The sequence below is a fragment of the Ranitomeya variabilis genome, chromosome 4 (assembly GCF_051348905.1).
Source record: "Ranitomeya variabilis isolate aRanVar5 chromosome 4, aRanVar5.hap1, whole genome shotgun sequence".
Taxonomy (NCBI): Eukaryota; Metazoa; Chordata; class Amphibia; order Anura; family Dendrobatidae; genus Ranitomeya; species Ranitomeya variabilis.
The window spans coordinates 523,234,250-523,253,679 of NC_135235.1; the positions used below are offsets into that span (position 1 = coordinate 523,234,250).

The 19,430-nt window shown below is 47.6% G+C and overlaps 1 protein-coding gene across 2 annotated transcripts; it reads right to left on the reverse strand.

The window, feature by feature from the left end:
• Positions 1-441: 441 nt before the first annotated feature.
• NFE2L1 (NFE2 like bZIP transcription factor 1) lies at positions 442-19,340 on the reverse strand. Of its 2 annotated transcripts, none has more exons than XM_077252212.1 (6): positions 19,219-19,340; positions 16,270-16,837; positions 5,468-5,659; positions 4,804-4,863; positions 4,564-4,722; positions 442-2,650 (listed from the first exon to the last, which is right to left on the reverse strand). In XM_077252212.1, the coding sequence occupies exons 2-6, from the start codon at positions 16,765-16,767 to the stop codon at positions 1,397-1,399; spliced, it is 2,163 nt and encodes a 720-aa protein (XP_077108327.1). In that variant the 5' UTR covers positions 16,768-16,837; positions 19,219-19,340; the 3' UTR covers positions 442-1,396. The 2 variants fall into 2 exon arrangements, with proteins under 2 accessions (XP_077108327.1, XP_077108326.1); XM_077252211.1 differs by lacking the exon at positions 19,219-19,340 and adding an exon at positions 18,856-19,011.
• Positions 19,341-19,430: the final 90 nt, after the last annotated feature.

Genomic DNA, 19,430 nt, shown 5'->3' on the forward strand with positions numbered 1-19,430 from the left:
GGTTGTTCGGTGAAAACAGGTTAACTGTGGCTTCAGTATACACAAAGCTGAACACCGAGTATATTCACATGTACGGGATCATTAACATCTGAATGGGAAGCTGATCGCCTTCAGATGCATAGTAGACATGCAAAAATGATGTGAACATACCAGATAAGAAAATGAACCTCCATGTATCATAACAGTGTCCATACACCAAACATAGCTGCGTTCTGTCCTTACTCCCTCATACCAGACACAACCTATGGACAGGTGCGGAGTTGTTTTTATTTTGAATTTTAAAAAAAAAAACATTTTTTCTTTCCCCAATATTGTACAAGCCCCAGAACCTACAGAGGATCCAACTGGTCTTCCAGTACCTTAGTGAATGCCATATTTCACTTTATCAGGAGCTTGTTGATGCAATATTTTTTTCATGGCAGAGAGACAAGGCAACACACGTTATTAAGTTTAGAGAGTATCACAAAACCGGTTTATTTCAAATAAAAGAAAAAAAAAAAAAAAACTTTCAATAATTTTCATAGTTCCAGGATGATGTATTATGGAACGTGCATAGTTATTATCACACTCGGCAAACTCTAAACCTAACTGATCACATGAATTTAATAGAATGACTGAAGGATTCATTTCCAATCCCTCAACATAATTTCTGCTAATCCGCATTGGACTCTACAGTATACACTATATCCTGCCCACTTCCCAGGATTCTCTGGATGGCGCTAGAGCTGGTAAGTAACACGTGGGTAATGGCCCTGTCTGGCACTTTGGGGCAATACAATCTTTAAACTTGGGAAATTCTGTACGGATAAATTAGAATTAACACAAGAGGAACTATCTTTATCCTGCTGATGACAATCACATCTGACGAGGAACAACTGAGCCCCATAAAATAACCAGCGGCACTCAATGCCGCCCGCATGACGAGGCTCAGCAAAGCCTGGTACAATATTTTAGGAGGCTTAGATTTCCTTTAGCAATTAGGCCACTTGTCCCAAATCATTTAAAAACAGAGTGTGCCCAGCAAGCACAGCGCTGACACGGCTCACCCTCATGCAAGGCTACTCTTCACTTCCCGACACACATTTGCCTACATTTTGAACATTACAAGATCAAAAATTAAACAGAAAAATGGTCTTTCACCCTGCCTGTGTCAGCTTCTTAGGATTACGATTTCAGGGCATGCTTCTGCCCTCCGGCCCGGCTGGCCTCCTCCTCATTCCTGGACAAACGGGGCCCTGACAGACAGGACACAGTCCCTGGCCCTCAGTATGTGTAGAAATCTACCTCATCACTCACTGGGGTCAGTCTTGTGTGAAAGGTTTGATACGGAGGCCTGAATGAAAGCACAGCCCACACCCGCTGTCCTGTAATATTCCTGATTTTCGATACAGTTACGTCACTTCCTCCGGTCCTTTCTTTCTGGCCGTCGATTTTGTTGACCCTCAGCGTTGCGTGGCATGAGTACTACATTCCCATTGGTCGTGTAGTGCAGGGCATACTGCTGGGGAGAGTATGGCCGACCATCTTGGTCTCTTAGCTGGCTGAACACCTCCTGATATAGGTTCTCCACTTCCTGCTTCATTCTCTGGAGTGATCTCAGGTTTTCTCCTTTTTCCCGCAGCTGAGAACCACGTTCTCTGTTGAGGCGTTTCACCTCCTGCTCCAGATTCAGAATGGTGTCCAGTTTCCTCTTGCGGCAGTTCTGAGCAGCCATCTTGTTTTTTCCTCGTCTACGGATATCACGTACCAAGCAAAGCTGGGCCTCACTAAGTTGGTATTTGGTAAGAAGTTCATTAAACTCCTCCACAGGCAGATTAATGATTTTGTCATTACTGAAAGGGATCTTCATAGCTCTAGCTCTTTGCTCATCTCGTCCGGCCTGTCGGTCTATGAATGCCGCTTGTCTTCGGCTCCCCCTCCCTGCTATAGGCAACTGTGGCTCCTCGGGTTCCTCAGGAACCATGTTGTAGGTATGATTGTGTCCTACGTGTTCAAGAAAAGGCAAGCGATTAAATCGGCCAGGGTCCTGGGAGCTCATTCTGCAAAATTTGCTGTATTCTGGTTGGTAACCACTGGCTTCATCAATTTCCTCTGGTTCCACCATTTCAGAGTCAGAGCTGTATCCCACCGCTCCTTCCTCAGAGAAGGAGGAAGAAGATGAAGAACAGGAAGAAGACGAGGTCTCAGATCCACTAGGAGACGCTGGGCTTCGATGTGAATCAAGAGACAAGCCAGAATCTGAATCCAATTCTTCTTGAAGTTGAGAAGCTTGAACTTGGCTAAAACCCTCCTCAAGCGCCAGGTCCATTAGGCTAATTTCATCAAACAAAGCATCGCCAAAGATGCCACCAAGAGGGTCCTGCAGGGAGTTGCTGGAGGTTTCATTGGATGTGCTATTCAACTGCGAGGGGAAGAGAATCCCCGTTAGATTGGTAAATCCAAAAGTGGAGTTGATATCACTAGAGTTGTGAGAAGAGAGCTGAGGCAGCGGTGACTCAGAGACTGGAAAAGCTTCCATGGATGGAGTAAAGAGAGACAGGTCCTGGACACAGCCCTGAAGAGACTGGGTATCCAGGTTCCCATTCTGCTGCAGTGATGGATCTAGGCTCAGATATAAGGGATCTTCCGTTGAACTATTAGTATCCATTGGCTACAAAAAAAAAAAAAAAAAAAGTAAAGTATGAACCATGAAGTAGACATTCTATGCTGGAAAAAAATATCAGTTACAACATACAACCCTATAAAATATTCCCAGACCTTCTTTTACCCTCTTACGCACAACTACGTGACACACTCTCCCCACCTAAGATTTAGAAGTACAGAAAACTTTTTCTGTGTACTCTGCCTGCCAATTGTCTAAAGTGTACCTCTGATCTTCTACGGAGACACTGGCACCAATTCATCCAGATCGGCGATATTCAAATTGTGTTTTTGTGCCAGATGGTGTAGAAGCTTTGATGAATCGGGGCTACTGTCTTATTTCAGGTACATAACGAATCTAACACAAAATCATTGGGTTATGCTCAATCACATGCTATATTTCACAGGCAATTTTCCCTTGGTGTATTGCTACCAGGGGACAATATGGCAATATGTGCTATAGACCCACAGAGACACTTTGTTATGCCATACATGCTTATTGTACAGGGCTTTGCCATGAGCATGGACCCGAAGACTCACTTTTTTTTTGGTAAATAAAAACTAAAGCAGATCCATCAACAAAATGCACAATACAAACAGCCATCCCCTCATGAGATTGTTGTACTTACTTTAGAATCAATGTCAGCATGGACTACGCGAAGTTATGCACAATCTCTGCCCACCTAGCCTGACAGCTCCTCGGTGTACCTCCTCCCTGCCGAGATCTCACACTGCTCAGGGCCAGCTGCATCCATCAGTCAGGCTTTGTGGGAAGAGACTGCATACAATTGGACTCATAAGCTATTTCATGCTTTAACTAGAAACATACAATGAGCATTTTATTATTAGGATAAATTACCGTATTTTTCGGACTATAAGACGCACCGCACCATAAAACGCACCCCAAATTTTCACAAGGAAAATAGGGGGGAAAAATTAATGTGTCAAATGGGGGTCCGTCTTAAGTCCGAATTCAGCTTACCGTGGGGTATCGGCAACGCTGATGGAGAGTGGTCACATGGTGTTCGGTGGTCCGGCGATATGAATCCCATCCCAGGCAGGTGCAGTGGCCTCCGGGAAATCCCATCGCAGGCAGGTTCGGCGGTGGTGCTGGGGGCTCCGCCAGCATTTTGTGAAAGCCCAGACGCCCCCGCACATCCATTGCCACTATGCGGTGGCCGCCGGGAGCGGCACATGCTCAGATTGACATCTTGGCAACGAGATCTCGTTGTCGAGATCTCAATCTGAGCATGTGCCGGGCCCCAGTGGTCATTTTCCCGGAGGCCACCGCATCGCAGCAATGAATGTGCAGGGGCCTCCGGGCTTTCACAAAATGCCGGCGGAGCCCCCGCACCACAGTCGAACCTGCTGCACCAGCCTGGTAAGGGAGTGTGATCATCTCCCTGCAGCGTCGGACTGGGACTGCTGCAGAATCGCCCGACTCCTGCTGCTGCCACAGTATTTGTAAGTATATTCCGACTATAAGACGCCCCCGCATTTTCCCCCAAAATTGTTTGGGAAAAAAGTGCGTCTTATAGTCCGAAAAATACGGTATATTTGGATCCTCACCTACTGTATTCTCACCCATCCCCTGTAGATTGTGAGCCTTCGCGGGCAGGGTCCTCTCTCCTCCTGTACCAGTTATGACTTGTATTGTTTAAGATTATTGTACCTGTTTTTATTATGTATACCCCTCCTCCCATGTAAAGTGCCATGGAATAAATGGCGCAATAACAATAATAATAATAATAATAATAGTAATATGGATTTTGAAAGCAAGTACATCACACTCATCAGGCATGAAACAACTTTTTAATAACATAAGCAGTTTGTAAAGTCAAATCGGGTGACAGATCCCCTTAAAAATATATTAACACTTATAAGGTGTATTTAGTTTGATTCGCTGCAAAAATGAATTAATACCTGCATATCCATGATTGACATCAGGTCCTGCCATTGCTCTTCCAAATCAAGAGGTGACTCCATATCAGAGAGAAAAGGAGACAGGAGTCCATCTGCCTGATCCAAAGCCTCTGGGCCTGGTTCTGTGTCCAGCATAACCTGAGATCCAGGAGCTGGGAACTGTACAGAGCAAAAATCAGACTGCATTGCTCAAGTGGTTATAAGGAAGAGAGCAGAACAGGTGAGAGAATACCGAATTACCTCCGAGGAATCGGCAAACAGAAAACTCAGGCACTCTGACACAGACATCGCGGTCTGACCCTGCAGAAAAACAGAAGCCATTACTACTATAGCAAGGCAAATCTTCATCAAGACAATGGTTGTAAGGGGCTAATATGGCCGACATTTCAATTTTTGGCAACTGAACTGAGCAAAGAGGGACATTAATGTGCTGCTAGAAGATGGGGCAAGAATTGGGAAGTAGGACAAACTAGATATAAAGGGGCCTTTTTAGCAAAGATTTTACACCAGTATTCTGGCATAAAAAGATTTGAAAAGTTGGATAATTTGGCCCAACTATTGTGACTCTTGGCGTTCTCTGTCATTTTTGCCAAGTTCCAGCAAAGTGGGAAGAGATGTAGTGGGATGGGGTGTGACGAGTGGCTCTGTTCGCTATGCCACAAATCCTACTCCAGCAGGGACTGGAGTAGGATTTGAGGCAAGGTGCCACAGAGGTACAAGTCAGACGCGTCCGACTCCAGCAGAAATACTCATCAAGACTGGAGTGAACAACGCCGGTCTTGAGGAATCGGGGCCTTAGTTCTTCCTGTATGGCTCTATTGAGCGATGACTATAGGCACCACTAGGCTCAGCTGGTTATAAAGGAACATGTTTGGCGAGCTGATATCACATGGTGCACAATCACCTCCTGTGGCACATTTTCCCCAGTCTCTCCATCCACTTGCACCAGGGGCTGCACAGTTTCACTTCCTTGGTCATCATGCAAAGATTCCCAAATATCTTCATTGTCCTTCTGATGTCCTCTACTCTCAAAATCTTCACGTCCAGCTCCAAGGTCAATATCCTGAAGCCATAAAATATCTATTGGATCAATTTCCTGGAAAGGAGGAAAAGAAAACAAAAATACAAATTAATCTTTCCAGCATTCATGTAAAAAGCACAGGTCCGGACAGAGGCACAAGCTGTTCACGCCAAGCTGCAGTGTTGTAATTCAATAGCTAGGACACTCGGCTGCCTTCACGTTACGGCCTGACAGAATACACAACTATAAAGTGGCTTTATATCCACCAATGAGGGTGCTCTTAACTATTTAGCCACCATTGTAGGAAAAACCCTCCATCACAGGTTACTGCAGTGTCCTTGTCACAGAGGCTCAAGGTCACTGACAGGAGATGTCACTGTGTCCTGTTCTTGTGCCAGCTGCACATGGTTGATCCCCACCTAATACAATCTGCAGAAAGCTGGGGAAACACAAATATATCATACACAGTAACGGCAAGCAAAGGAGCCCATACAAGTCTGGCACTGTGTGAGGGGGTGCAATGGCATCAGGAGCAGCCAATATTCAGGTCATAAGACTGCCCCATCCATGTAAACAGGCTCTAAGGCTGCCAGCGTCACACAGATGCTATATTGTGCAAGTGCGGGCCTGGCACCTCTGCTCAGGCTCCCATGTGACACCAGGAACAGCTGCTGGTCCCTTCGTCACCAAATCCTCTCTAACAGGACGTGGAGAAGCTGGACTGTCTGCTGCTCACACAAAGTATCCCCTGGAGATCAGATGCCGGGCAGGAGAGTCACCGATAGCAATAGTGAACCGCAGCATTTCAGGTCATAGTAATAATAATAATAATTTTTATTTATATAGCGCCAACATATTCCGCAGCGCTTTACAACTTATAGAGGGGATTTGTACAGACAATAGACATTACAGCATAACAGAAATCACAGTTCAAAATTGATACCAGGAGGAATGAGGGCCCTGCTCGCAAGCTTACAAACTATGAGGAAAAGGGGAGACACGAGAGGTGGATGGTAACAATTGCTTTAGTTATTTGGACCAGCCATAGTGTAGGGCTCGGGTGTTCATGTAAAGCTGCATGAACCAGTTAACTGCCTAAGTATGTAACAGTACAGACACAGAGGGCTATTAACCCCTTCATGCCGCGGCCCTTTTTCGTTTTTGTGTTTTCGTTTTTCGCTCCCCTCCTTCCCAGAACCATAACTTTTTTATTTTTCTGTCAATATGGCCATGTGAGGGCTTATTTTTTGCGGGACGAGTTGTACTTTTGAACGACATCATTGGTTTTACCATGTCGTGTACTAGAAAACGGGAAAAAAATTCCAAGTGCGGTGAAATTGCAAAAAAAGTGCAATCCCACACTTGTTTTTTGTTTGGCTTTTTTGCTAGGTTCACTAAATGCTAAAACTGACCTGCCATTATGATTCTGTAGGTCATTACGAATTCATAGACACCTAACATGTCTAGGTTATTTTTTACCCAAGTGGTGAAAAAAAATTCCAAACTTTGCTAAAAAAAAAAAAAAGTGCCATTTTCCAATACCCGTAGTGTCTCCAATTTTCGTGATCTGGGGTGGGGTGAGGGTTTATTTTTTGCGTGCCGAGCTGATGTTTTTAATGATACCATTTCGGCGCAGATGCGTTCTTTTGATCGCCCGTTATTGCATTTTAACGCAATGTCGCGGCGACCAAAAAAACGTAATTCTGGCGTTTCGGATTTTTTTCTCGCTACGCTGTTTAGCGATCAGGTTAATGCTTTTTTTTTAATTGATAGATCGGGCGATTCTGAACGCGGCGATACCAAATATGTGTAGGTTTGTTTTTTTATTGTTTTATTTAGGATGGGGCGAAAGGGGGGTGATTTAAACTTTTATATTTTTAATATTTTTTCCACATTTTTAAAAACTTTTTTTTTTTCACTTTTGCCATGCTTCAATAGCCTCCAAGGGAGGCTAGAAGCAGGCACAGCCCGATCGGCTCTGCTACATAACAGCGATCATCAGATCGCTGCTATGCAGCAGAAATGCAGGTGTGCTGTGAGCGCCGACCACAGGGGGGCGCTCACAGCTACCGGCGATCAGTAACCATAGAGGTCTCAAGGACCTCTATGGTTACCTTCCTGATGCATCGCCGACCCCCAATCATGTGACGGGGGTCGGCGATGACGTCATTTCCGGCCGCCCGGCCGGATGCGGTAGTTAAATGCCGCTGTCTGCATTTGACAGCGGCATTTAACAGGTTAATAGCGGCAGGTGAATAGCGATTTCACCCGCCACTATTGCGCGCACATGTCAGCTGTACAAAACAGCTGACATGTCGCGACTTTGATGTGCGCTCACCGCCGGAGCCCACATCAAAGCAGGGGACCCGACATGCGCAGTACATGTACGGCGCATGTCGCGAAAGGGTTAACTGCATAAAGTGTATGAGAACATGATGCGAGGAACCTGATTATGTTTTTTTTGTTTTTTTTTAAAATGGGCCACAGGGATAGTTAGGTTAATGCATTGAGGCGGTAGGCCAGTCTGAACAAATGCGTTTTTAGGGCACGCTTAAAACTGTGGGGACTGGGGATTAATCGTATTAACCTAGGTAGTGCATTCCAAAGAATCGGCGCAGCACGTGTAAAGTCTTGGAGACGGGAGTGGGAGGTTCTGATTATTGAGGATGCTAACCTGAGGTCATTAGCGGAGCGAAGGGCACGGGTAGGGTGGTAGACTGAGACCAGAGAGGAGATGTAGGGTGGTGCTGAGCCATGGAGTGCTTTGTGGATGAGGGTAGTAGTTTTGTACTGGATTCTGGAGTGGATGGGTAGCCAGTGTAATGACTGGCACAAGGTAGAGGCATCGGTGTAACGGTCGGTGAGGAATATGATCCTGGCTGCAGCATTCAGGACAGATTGGAGCGGGGAGAGTTTGGTAAGAGGGAGGCCGATTAGTAGAGAGTTACAATAGTCCAGACGAGAATGAATAAGTGAGACAGTAAGGCCACGTTCACACTTTGCGGCCTGCTCTGCGGGTTAATCCCGCAGCGGAATTGATAAATCTGCAGGGCAAAACCGCTGCGGTTATCCCTGCAGATTTATCGCGGTTTGTTCCGCGGTTTCCGCTGCGGGTTTCCGCCTATACTATTGATGCTGCATATGCAGCAATATGCAGCATCAATAGTAATGTAAAAAATAATAAAAATTGGTTATACTCACCCTCCGATGTCCGGATCTCCTCGGTGCTGCAGGCGGCTGTGCCGACAAGGACCTTCGTGACGTCACGGTCATGTGACCGCGGCGTCATCACGGTCATGTGACCGCAACGTCACCACAGGTCCTGTTCGGCACAGCAACTGAGACCGGACGCCGCGGGCAGCGCTGAGAGGTGAGTATAGCATTATTTTTTATTTTAATTCTTTTTTTTTTTACACCAAAATATGGTTCCCAGGGCCTGGAGGAGAGTCTCCTCTCCTCCACCCCGGGTACCATCTGCACATTATCCGCTTAACTTCCCGCAACGTGGGCACAGCCCCATGCGGGAAGTTAGCGGATCAATGCATTTCTATGGGTGCAGAATCGCAGCGATTCTGCACCAAGAAGTGACATGCTCCTTTTTTTCCGCAGAAAAGCCGCGCGGCTTTTTCCACGGAAATCCGCAGCGTGGGCACAGCGGGTTTTGTTTTCCATAGGGTAACATTGTACTGTACACTGCATGGAAAACTGCTGCGGATCCGCAGTGTCAAATCCGCTGCGGATCCGCGGCAAAACCCGCAAAGTGTGAACGTAGCCTAAGAGTTTTTGCAGAGTCGAAAGTAAGAAAAGGGCGAATTCTAGAAATGTTTTTGAGATGCAGATAAGAGCGAGCGAGCCAGTGATCGGATGTGGGGGGTGAATGAAAGCTCGGAATCAAGGATGACCCCAAGGCAGCGGGCATGTTGCTTTGGAGTAATGGTGGAACCGCACAAGGAGATGGCAATGTCAGGCAAAGGTAGGTTAGTAGAGGGAGAGAACACGAGGAGTTCAGTTTTTGACAGGTTCAGTTTCAGATAGAGGGAGGACATGATGTTAGAGACAGCGGTAAGACAATCACTGGTGTTTTCTAAAAAGGTTGGCGTGATAGCAGGAGAAGAGGTGTATAATTGGGTGTCGTCCGATGTCCGGATCTCCTCGGTGCTGCAGGCGGCTGTGCCGACAAGGACCTTCGTGACGTCACGGTCATGTGACCGCGGCGTCATCACGGTCATGTGACCGCAACGTCACCACAGGTCCTGTTCGGCACAGCAACTGAGACCGGACGCCGCGGGCAGCGCTGAGAGGTGAGTATAGCATTATTTTTTATTTTAATTCTTTTTTTTTTTACACCAAAATATGGTTCCCAGGGCCTGGAGGAGAGTCTCCTCTCCTCCACCCCGGGTACCATCTGCACATTATCCGCTTAACTTCCCGCAACGTGGGCACAGCCCCATGCGGGAAGTTAGCGGATCAATGCATTTCTATGGGTGCAGAATCGCAGCGATTCTGCACCAAGAAGTGACATGCTCCTTTTTTTCCGCAGAAAAGCCGCGCGGCTTTTTCCACGGAAATCCGCAGCGTGGGCACAGCGGGTTTTGTTTTCCATAGGGTAACATTGTACTGTACACTGCATGGAAAACTGCTGCGGATCCGCAGTGTCAAATCCGCTGCGGATCCGCGGCAAAACCCGCAAAGTGTGAACGTAGCCTAAGAGTTTTTGCAGAGTCGAAAGTAAGAAAAGGGCGAATTCTAGAAATGTTTTTGAGATGCAGATAAGAGCGAGCGAGCCAGTGATCGGATGTGGGGGGTGAATGAAAGCTCGGAATCAAGGATGACCCCAAGGCAGCGGGCATGTTGCTTTGGAGTAATGGTGGAACCGCACAAGGAGATGGCAATGTCAGGCAAAGGTAGGTTAGTAGAGGGAGAGAACACGAGGAGTTCAGTTTTTGACAGGTTCAGTTTCAGATAGAGGGAGGACATGATGTTAGAGACAGCGGTAAGACAATCACTGGTGTTTTCTAAAAAGGTTGGCGTGATAGCAGGAGAAGAGGTGTATAATTGGGTGTCGTCAGCATAGAGATGGTACTGGAAACCAAATCTACTGATTGTTTGTCCAATAGGGGCAGTATACAAAGAGAAGAGGAGGGGGCCTAGGACTGATCCTTGAGGAACCCCAACAGTAAGGGGAAGGTGAGAGGAGGAGGAACCAGCAAAACATACAGTGAAGGATCGGTCAGAGAGATAGGAGGAGAATCAGGAGAGAACGGTGTCCTTGAGGCCGATGGAGCGGAGCATAGTGAGGAGGAGCTGATGATCCACAGTGTTGAATGCTGCAGAGATCCAAGAGAATTAGCATGGAGTAGTGACCATTAGATTTAGCTGTTAGTAGGTCATTAGAGACTTTAGTGAGGGCAGTTTCACTAGAGTGTAAAGAGCGGAAACCAGATTGAAGAGGGTCGAGAAGAGAGTTATCTCAGAGATAGCGGGTAAGACGGGAGTGGACCAGGCGTTCGAGGAGTTTAGAGATGAAGGGAAGATTAGAGACAGGTCTATAATTAGCGGCACAATTTTGGTCGAGGGAGGGTTTTTTAAGTAATGGATGTATGATGGCATGCTTAAATGAGGAGGGAAAAATACCAGAAGTGAGGGAAAGGTTGAATGTTTTTGTTAGGTGAGAGGTGACAGCCGGGGAAAGGGACTGGAGGAGATGTGACGGAATGGGGTCACTGGTGCAAGTGGTCGGGCGAGAAGATGCAAGGAGCCTGCTTACTTCTTCTTCTGTAACTGGTTCAAAGTCAGAGAGTGAACTAGATGCAGTGGGGGAGGGAGGACAGTGCATGGTATGAAGAGATTGGGAGATGATTTCCTGTCGAATGTGGTCAATTTTTTCTTTGAAGTAATTGGCCAGATCGTCAGCGCGGAGATCTGTGGTTGGGGCCTGCTCTCTTGGGTTGAGTAGGGACTGGAAAGTGTCAAAGAGACGTTTAGGGTTATTTGACAGTGAGGTGATGAGGATGTTGAAATAGTTTTGTTTGGAGAGGTGAAGGGCAGAGTTGTATGTTTTTAGCATGAACTTATAATGGATGAAATCTTCGGGTACATTAGATTTTCTCCACAAACGTTCGGCGCACCTGGAGCACCGCTGCAGGAAACGTGTTTGCAGCGTGTGCCACGGTTGTCGCCGTCTGTGCCGAGTTGTTCTATGTATAGGAGGTGCAGCTTCATCCAGGGCACTTTGCAGGGTTTCATTGTAATGCTTCAGAGCAGAATCAGGACATGAGATGGAGGAGATTGGGGCCAATGAGTACTGCAAGTTCTTCATAAGTTTCTGGGTGTCAATGGCCTGTATGTTTCTATAAGTGTGGAAAGTGGGGGTGACCTGAGCGGGATGGCAGTTCTTGATAGAGAATGAAAGAAGGTTGTGGTCAGAGAGCGGGAGAGGGGAGTTTGTGAAATCATCCACTGAGCAGAGCCGGGAGAAGACCAAGTCAAGGGAGTTTCCATCTTCATGCGTTGGAGAGTAAGGGTACCGTCTCACAGTGGCACTTTTGTCGCTACGACGGCACGATCCGTGATGTTCCAGCGATATCCATAAGATATCGCTGTGTCTGACACGCAGCAGCGATCAGGGACCCCGCTGAGAATCGTACCTCGTAGCAGATCGTTTGGAACTTTCTTTCGGCGCTGGATCTACCGCTGTCATCGCTGGATCGGTGTGTGACACCGATCCAGCGATGCGTTCGCTTGTAACCAGGGTAAACATCGGGTTACTAAGCGCAGGGCCGCGCTTAGTAACCCGATGTTTACCCTGGTTACCATCGTAAATGTAAAAAAAAAAAACAAAAAAAAAACAAAAACAGTACATACTCACATTCCGGTGTCCGTCAGGTCCCTTGCCGTCTGCTTCCCGCACTGACTGACTGCCGGCCGTAAAGTGAAAGCAGAGCACAGCGGTGACGTCACCGCTGTGCTGTGCTTTCACTTTACGACCGGCAGTCAGTCAGTGCGGGAAGCAGACGGCAAGGGACCTGACGGACACCGGAATGTGAGTATGTACTGTTTGTTTTTTTTACTAAGCGCGGCCCTGCGCTTAGTAACCCGATGTTTACCCTGGTTACCCGGGGACCTCGGCATCGTTGGTCGCTGGAGAGCTGTCTGTGTGACAGCTCCCCAGCGACCACACAACGACTTACCAACGATCACGGCCAGGTCGTATCGCTGGTCATGATCGTTGGTAAATCGTATAGTGTAACGGTACCCTTAGTATGCTGCGAGAGGCCGAAAGAGGAGGTTAGAGATAAAAGGTGAGAAGCAGATGGGGAGAGGGGAGAAGCAATGGGGATGTTGAAATCACCCATGATAAGGGTGGGGGTGTCACAGGAGAGAAAGTGTGGAAGCCAGGTGGCAAAGTGATCCAGGAACTGATGAGAGGGGCCGGGAGGACGATACACCACCGCCACTCGCATGGAGAAGGGGACGTAGAGTCTGACAGCATGGACCTCAAAGGAAGGGAATACAAGTGAGGGTACTTGGGGGATAACTTGGTCTGCTCCTTTCACCCAAATGTACCTTCCAACGCCTCCACCTGCTCTGTTGTCAGATCTTGGGGTATGAGAAAAGTGTAGTCCACCATATGAAAGAGCAGCAGCGGTGGTGTCTGACTGCTGGATCCAGGTTTCAGTAAGAGCCAGGAGATGTAAAATGTAAAAAGAATCTGATCGAGACAAGATCTATGTAGGGAGGGATCACTGTACAGTGCCACGGTAAAAAGGAACTAGGGGTACACGACGCCAAGGTAATAAGGGACTAGGGGGCACACGACGCCAAGGTAAAAAGGGACTAGAGGGCACACAACGCCAAGGTAAAAAGGGACTAGGGGGTACACGACGCCAAGGTAAAAAGGGACTAGGGGGTACACGACGCCAAGGTAAAAAGGGACTAGGGTGCACACGACGCCAAAGTAAAAAGGGACTAGGAGGGTACACAACGCCAAGGTAAAAAGGGACTAGGGGGCACACGACGCCAAGGTAAAAGGGACTAGCGGGTACATGACACCAAAGTAAAAGGGACTAGCGGGTACACTACATTCACTGCTCTCAATAGTGTAGAAGTATGAGGGGGTCTGTACCAAAGACAGGTACCCTAAAAACAATGCACAAAGTTTCTTGCAGCCATTACTTTGGAGCGCTCAGCCACCTCTCCGGATGTGTCTCTTTAGGGTATGTACACACGTTGCGGATTTCCTGCGGATCCGCAGCGTTTTTTACCATGCAGAAATGCTGCAGATCCGCAAGTGATTTACAGTACAACGTAAATTAATGGTAAAAAAAATAAAAAGTGCTAATGGTGCGGACAATTTCGTGCGGAAACGCTGCGGATTAAAGTAGCATGTCACTTCTTTTTTGCGAATCTGCAGTGTTTTTGTACCCATTCCATTATAGAAATCCGCAGGGGTAAATAACGCAGTAAATCCGCACCTGCGTTTTCTGACAAGAGATGCAGAATCCGCACAAAAGATTCCTGAGCCTAATCCGCAACGTGGGCACATAGCCTTAATCAGACATTTGTAGTCCCTGTATATAACAGCTTTTCTCACAGATCTGTGCTGTGCTGTCGATCATTAATAATAATAATAATAATAATAATATTATTATTGTATGAAAATATGGACAATTGGGAGTTACCAGTTGGGGGTGTGTCTCTTCCTACACTGGCTCTGACCAATCAGTGCACACAGTACACATTGTATGGGGTCACACCTCTAAGTGGCAAAACCCAGTTGTCAATATTATTTATTTATTGTATTTTTTTTTAATTAGAGGAGTAAGGCCATGTTCACATGATCCTTTTTTTGCTGCTGATTTTTCAGGTCCTGTTTTTGAAAATCCGCAGTGCAAAACCGCGGTGCTTTTGCAGTGCTGATTTTCCTGCTTTTTCTTCTGCGGATTCCTCTGCGGGTTTTCAACAGCACTTTCCTATTGGTGCATGTTGAAAACAGGAGCGGAATCCGCAGAAAGAATAGACATGGTCCTTCTTTTTTTCTGCAAGCAAATCCGCGCGGATTTGCCTGCGAAAAAAAGGATAGTGGGCACAGTGGTTTTTGTTTTCCATAGGGTAACATTGTACTGTACCCTGCATGGAAAACGGCTGCGGATCTGCAGCCTAAAAACAGCTGCGGATCCGCAGCAAAAAAAGGATCGTGTGAACATAGCCTAACAAAGCCACAGTACAGTAAACGAGAGAAATGTAATACACCAAGAAACATGTATTTCTTTGAAACAAGCCCTGGTGGGGGCGCAAGATTGGCACGAGAGGCAAATGCTGGAAAGTCTGCAGCTTGGCCATTGCTGTGAAGTAATAGCAGGGCCCTCTGTGACTACTGGGAGGCTTTATAGCACTGGTGTCTACACCCCGGGTCGATCACAGCTCAGCCACATCATTTAGAGGTGAACTTAGTATTACGTCCAGTTTCTTATCCACAGCGTTTATCCTAATCATTTGACTCTTACACTAAAGAGACTGCATGAGTGATACAGTTCTTAGAAAACATGGCATTTATGCCCCGACAGTTAATAGCACACATGCGCCCCACAGATCCGGTCCCAGCGGGTAGATGAGGGGCTTTCTGGGGTTAGATCTACATGCGTAGAACCTCATAATTAGACATGAGGGCTTCACATGACCCGATGTCTCTCCACCATGTAATATGATCAGTGCACACACTGTACAGGCACAGTATTAAGACTCCTAGAAACATTTGCCTAGCCCACGTTTGGAGAAGATGCTCTTGGCTGTGAAGCAATGTAAGGTGACCCTACTCCTGTCTGCATTGCAGACTTCACCAGTCTCACATGTCAACGAGCAGCAGAACAACAGCCCCCACCCTCCACATCATATCCTGCGTAAACATATCCGCACACAAGCCCAGGCATGTGACCACACTATCGGGTACAGCAGTGCCATGATCCTGTGCCACCTCTTTGGTTGATTTATAAGAAATATATATATCAAAAAAAGGAAAACAGCACAAAAAATAACTGAAGGAAAATTGGACTTTAATGCCGTTCAAGCATTAAAGTCCACTTCTTCTTCAGATATGTATTGATTCTATGTTTGGAGGTCACTGGATCGGTGGTTGGGAAAGCTGCTTTGCATGTCATCTGAGGTAACACTGGATGCTGTTCCAAATTATATATATATATATATATATATATATATATATATATATATATATATATATATATATATATATATATATATATATATATATATATATATATATATATATATATATATATATATACACACACACATACATACATACATACATATATATATTTATTTATTTTTTTTTGGGGGGGGAATAATTCTATTGAAAAGCAAGACATTACAGAAGTTAATGGAAATGACACCCCAAATAAATTATACGAATATATGACCCCGGGGAACTAACATCTGGGGATTTTTGGCTGCAGAGCCGCTCTAACTCCTTGCAAAACTCACATGGGGGGACAAGGCGGTCACTGATCAATTTGGCAAAATAGTGGCTTTACTTCCTCCAAATCAGTTATGTATAATCTCAGTGACAGCAGCCAAGAGCTCAGATTCAAGGAGCATAGCATGAGAAGTTAACATATAGGGGTCAGTGCCCCCTATCAGCCAATGTGGGGGCTCAGCTTGCTCCTTACCTCCTTGTTTAGTTCGGAGCTTTCAGATGGTGCGGTCGCTCCCAGCTCGTCACTTCCACGTCCTTGCTCTGACTCCCTATTGTCTCTGAGGCTGCTGTCAGACGAGGGGAGATCCTGAGGGCCTTCCGGGGATAGGCTGGAGCCGGTCTGAGCGCTGGACACAGAGCCGTCCGCCTCCCTGTGCACTAGCCAGGTATCAAGTTCTGTGCTGGGCACTTGTAGCCTGTCAAGGGCACGCATACGGCTCAACAGTCTACGGGAGGTGAAAAACTGGTCTAAGTCCACGCTCTTGGGGTGCACGCCGTAGCCATCGGTGGTGCCGCGGAGGCTGTGGAACTGAGTCTGGGTGTAGGCAGAAGTAGGCCCCAGGATAATCTCATGCAGAGGGGGGAGGTGAGAGGGCAGGTAGGAGTCCAAGTCCACACGCACACCCATGAGGCTCAACAGTATGGTGAACTGGATAAGACCCTCCGTCAGATACTTCTTCAAAGACAGCATGTCTGGGAGCCCCAGGGAAGAAGGGACCCCCAACACTGGCACTTTCCTGTACACAGGGATGAGCCGGCTCCTGAAAAAGGGGGAAACAGGAGAGTGTTAGAGGCTGAAACTGATCACTCATGAAGCGGAAAATGCTTCCCAAACCGTGCAGAATTACAGGCGCATTGCATCACAGCAGCGTTATGTAAGGGAACCTTCACCCAGGTGCTCGCTGACCCACATTCATCACACCCTCAGCTCATCTGACCGGTAATTCAGGGAGGGCCAGCCCAGCTTTTGTTGTAGCAGAATCTAGAGCCAGAGATAAGGACGGAGCCGGTAACCACAACAAACAAGACCCTCAGGGACGTGTGCCCGACCCAGCATGTACCGCCCGCATGATGGGAGCAGTAGTCCCCCAGCCAATCTTATAGGGTGGACACTTGTCTTATGATATTTATGTAACGGAAGAGCAGATATAGCGTCAGGGCCGTCACCTCCCCCTGTAAATGCCTGCTGGTACATAGAGGGGATCAGCCCTGTCCGCACAGACGCATTATATATACACGTATTACACACACGGCTCGGCCACAGCTCAGTCCTCTGCCCTTTTCTTTCACAGCAGAATAAGATGATGAAATCCTTCTGTCACAGCATAGCCGTGTGGGGTGTGGAGGGGTCGGACAGGGCACAGTCTAAAGTGTGCGAGCTTATTCCATGAAATCGCAGAAAGGAAAGAAGGCCACCATAAAGATGCACACCACAGGAGCATGAAACACTAATACGTCACACATAAGAAACAAGAAATTTATTGGCACACCACACAAAAAAAATCTAAAACATAATTAAAACAACACAACATGAAAACTTGGTCCATATATATACCGTATACAATGCCATATAGTATTTAATATACAATCACATGCCTGCACAAAACCTTATACCATGAAATCCCTCCAGCAGTGCCCCTCCCCATCAGATTCCCTGTGATCCCCCTATATTCCCCCTATATTACACACCCTGATCTTCCATTATGAGAAAACTATCGTTCAGTGTAAATTTGGGGGGACCCCACAGTAAATGAGGTCTCCAGACACAGATGTGGACCGGTTATAAGGGTGGGGGACCCCCACATTAGATGAGGACTCCAGACACAGATGAAGACTGGTTATAGGGGTGGGGGCCCCCACATTAGATGAGGACTGGTTATAGGGGTGGGGGCCCCACATTAGATGAGGACTGGTTATAGGGGTGGGGGCCCCACATTAGATGAGGGCTGGTTATAAGGGTGGGGGCCCCCACATTAGATGAGGGCTGGTTATAGGGGTGGGGGCCCCACATTAGATGAGGTCTGGTTATAAGGGTGGGGGCCCCACACTAGATGAGGACCGGTTATAGGGGTGGGGACCCCACATTAGATGAGGTCTGGTTATAAGGGTGGGGGCCCCACACTAGATGAGGACCGGTTATAGGGGTGGGGGCCCCCACATTAGATGAGGACTGGTTATAGGGGAGGGGGCCCCACATTAGATGAGGACTGGTTATAGGGGTGGGGGCCCCACATTAGATGAGGACTGGTTATAGGGGTGGGGGCCCCACATTAGATGAGGGCTGATTATAAGGGTGGGGGCCCCCACATTAGATGAGGGCTGGTTATAGGGGTGGGGGCCCCACATTAGATGAGGACTGGTTATAGGGGTGGGGGCCCCACATTAGATGAGGGCTGGTTATAAGGGTGGGGGCCCCCACATTAGATGAGGACTGGTTATAGGGGTGGGGACCCCCACATTAGATGAGGACTGGCTATAGGGGTGGAGGATCCCAGGGACTTTCTAGCAGTAAAGAACAAAAAAAAAAAAAAAAAAAAGGAGTTCTCGTCCGCTGCCCAAATAATAAACTGGCTGATAACAGAGACCACTAGCACGGGTCTGCTCTCGCCGCACGTTCTGCACTGTGCAGTGATGCAATAGACAGGTGCCCGTGCACACAGCAGCCCATGCATCAGACTGCCGCTAGTGCCCCATGGTCTGCGCCTTTTCCATCGCCCACACGCCCGTCTCCATGCCATCCTGCCGGCGGCCTTCGCAGCGGACGCGCCGCCCCGGGTACCTGGTTCTCGCACACGCGCTGAATTGTCTCTCCGCTCTCCTCCGTCCTCGTGCATCCACCGCCCCTGTACCCGCAGCCCAACTATCACTTCCGCATCACCCGGCAAAACAGACAACTCTGCCCTCCACCAATCACAGATCTCCTACACTACAGGTACACAAGCCGGGGACAAGCCCACACTGCAGGCAGCCAATCAACGGAGAGCAGCACAAGAGGCGGCCAATGAGAAGAGAGAATGAGACCACACCACTTAACTGTCACTGACAGTTCGGCGGCTAATCACGCGCCCTAGCGCCAACATGCTCCGGTGACGTCATTGACAGGCTCCCGACTCCACCTATCAGCTGGCAGAAGCGCATTCACCTCTCTTTAACCCATTCTGTCTCCCTAGTTATCAGCCCGCTGCGCACAGGTCAATTATGACAAGCTGCTGCCCGTTTGGACATGACGGCGAGTCAGGACGAAGAAAGGAACGGGCACAGGCCCTGACAGTGACTTGCAAAAATATTACGTCTTACGTCAGACGTTCTGGAAGTTTCGGTGCGTGTGACGCCACTTCGTAAACAGTATCCGAT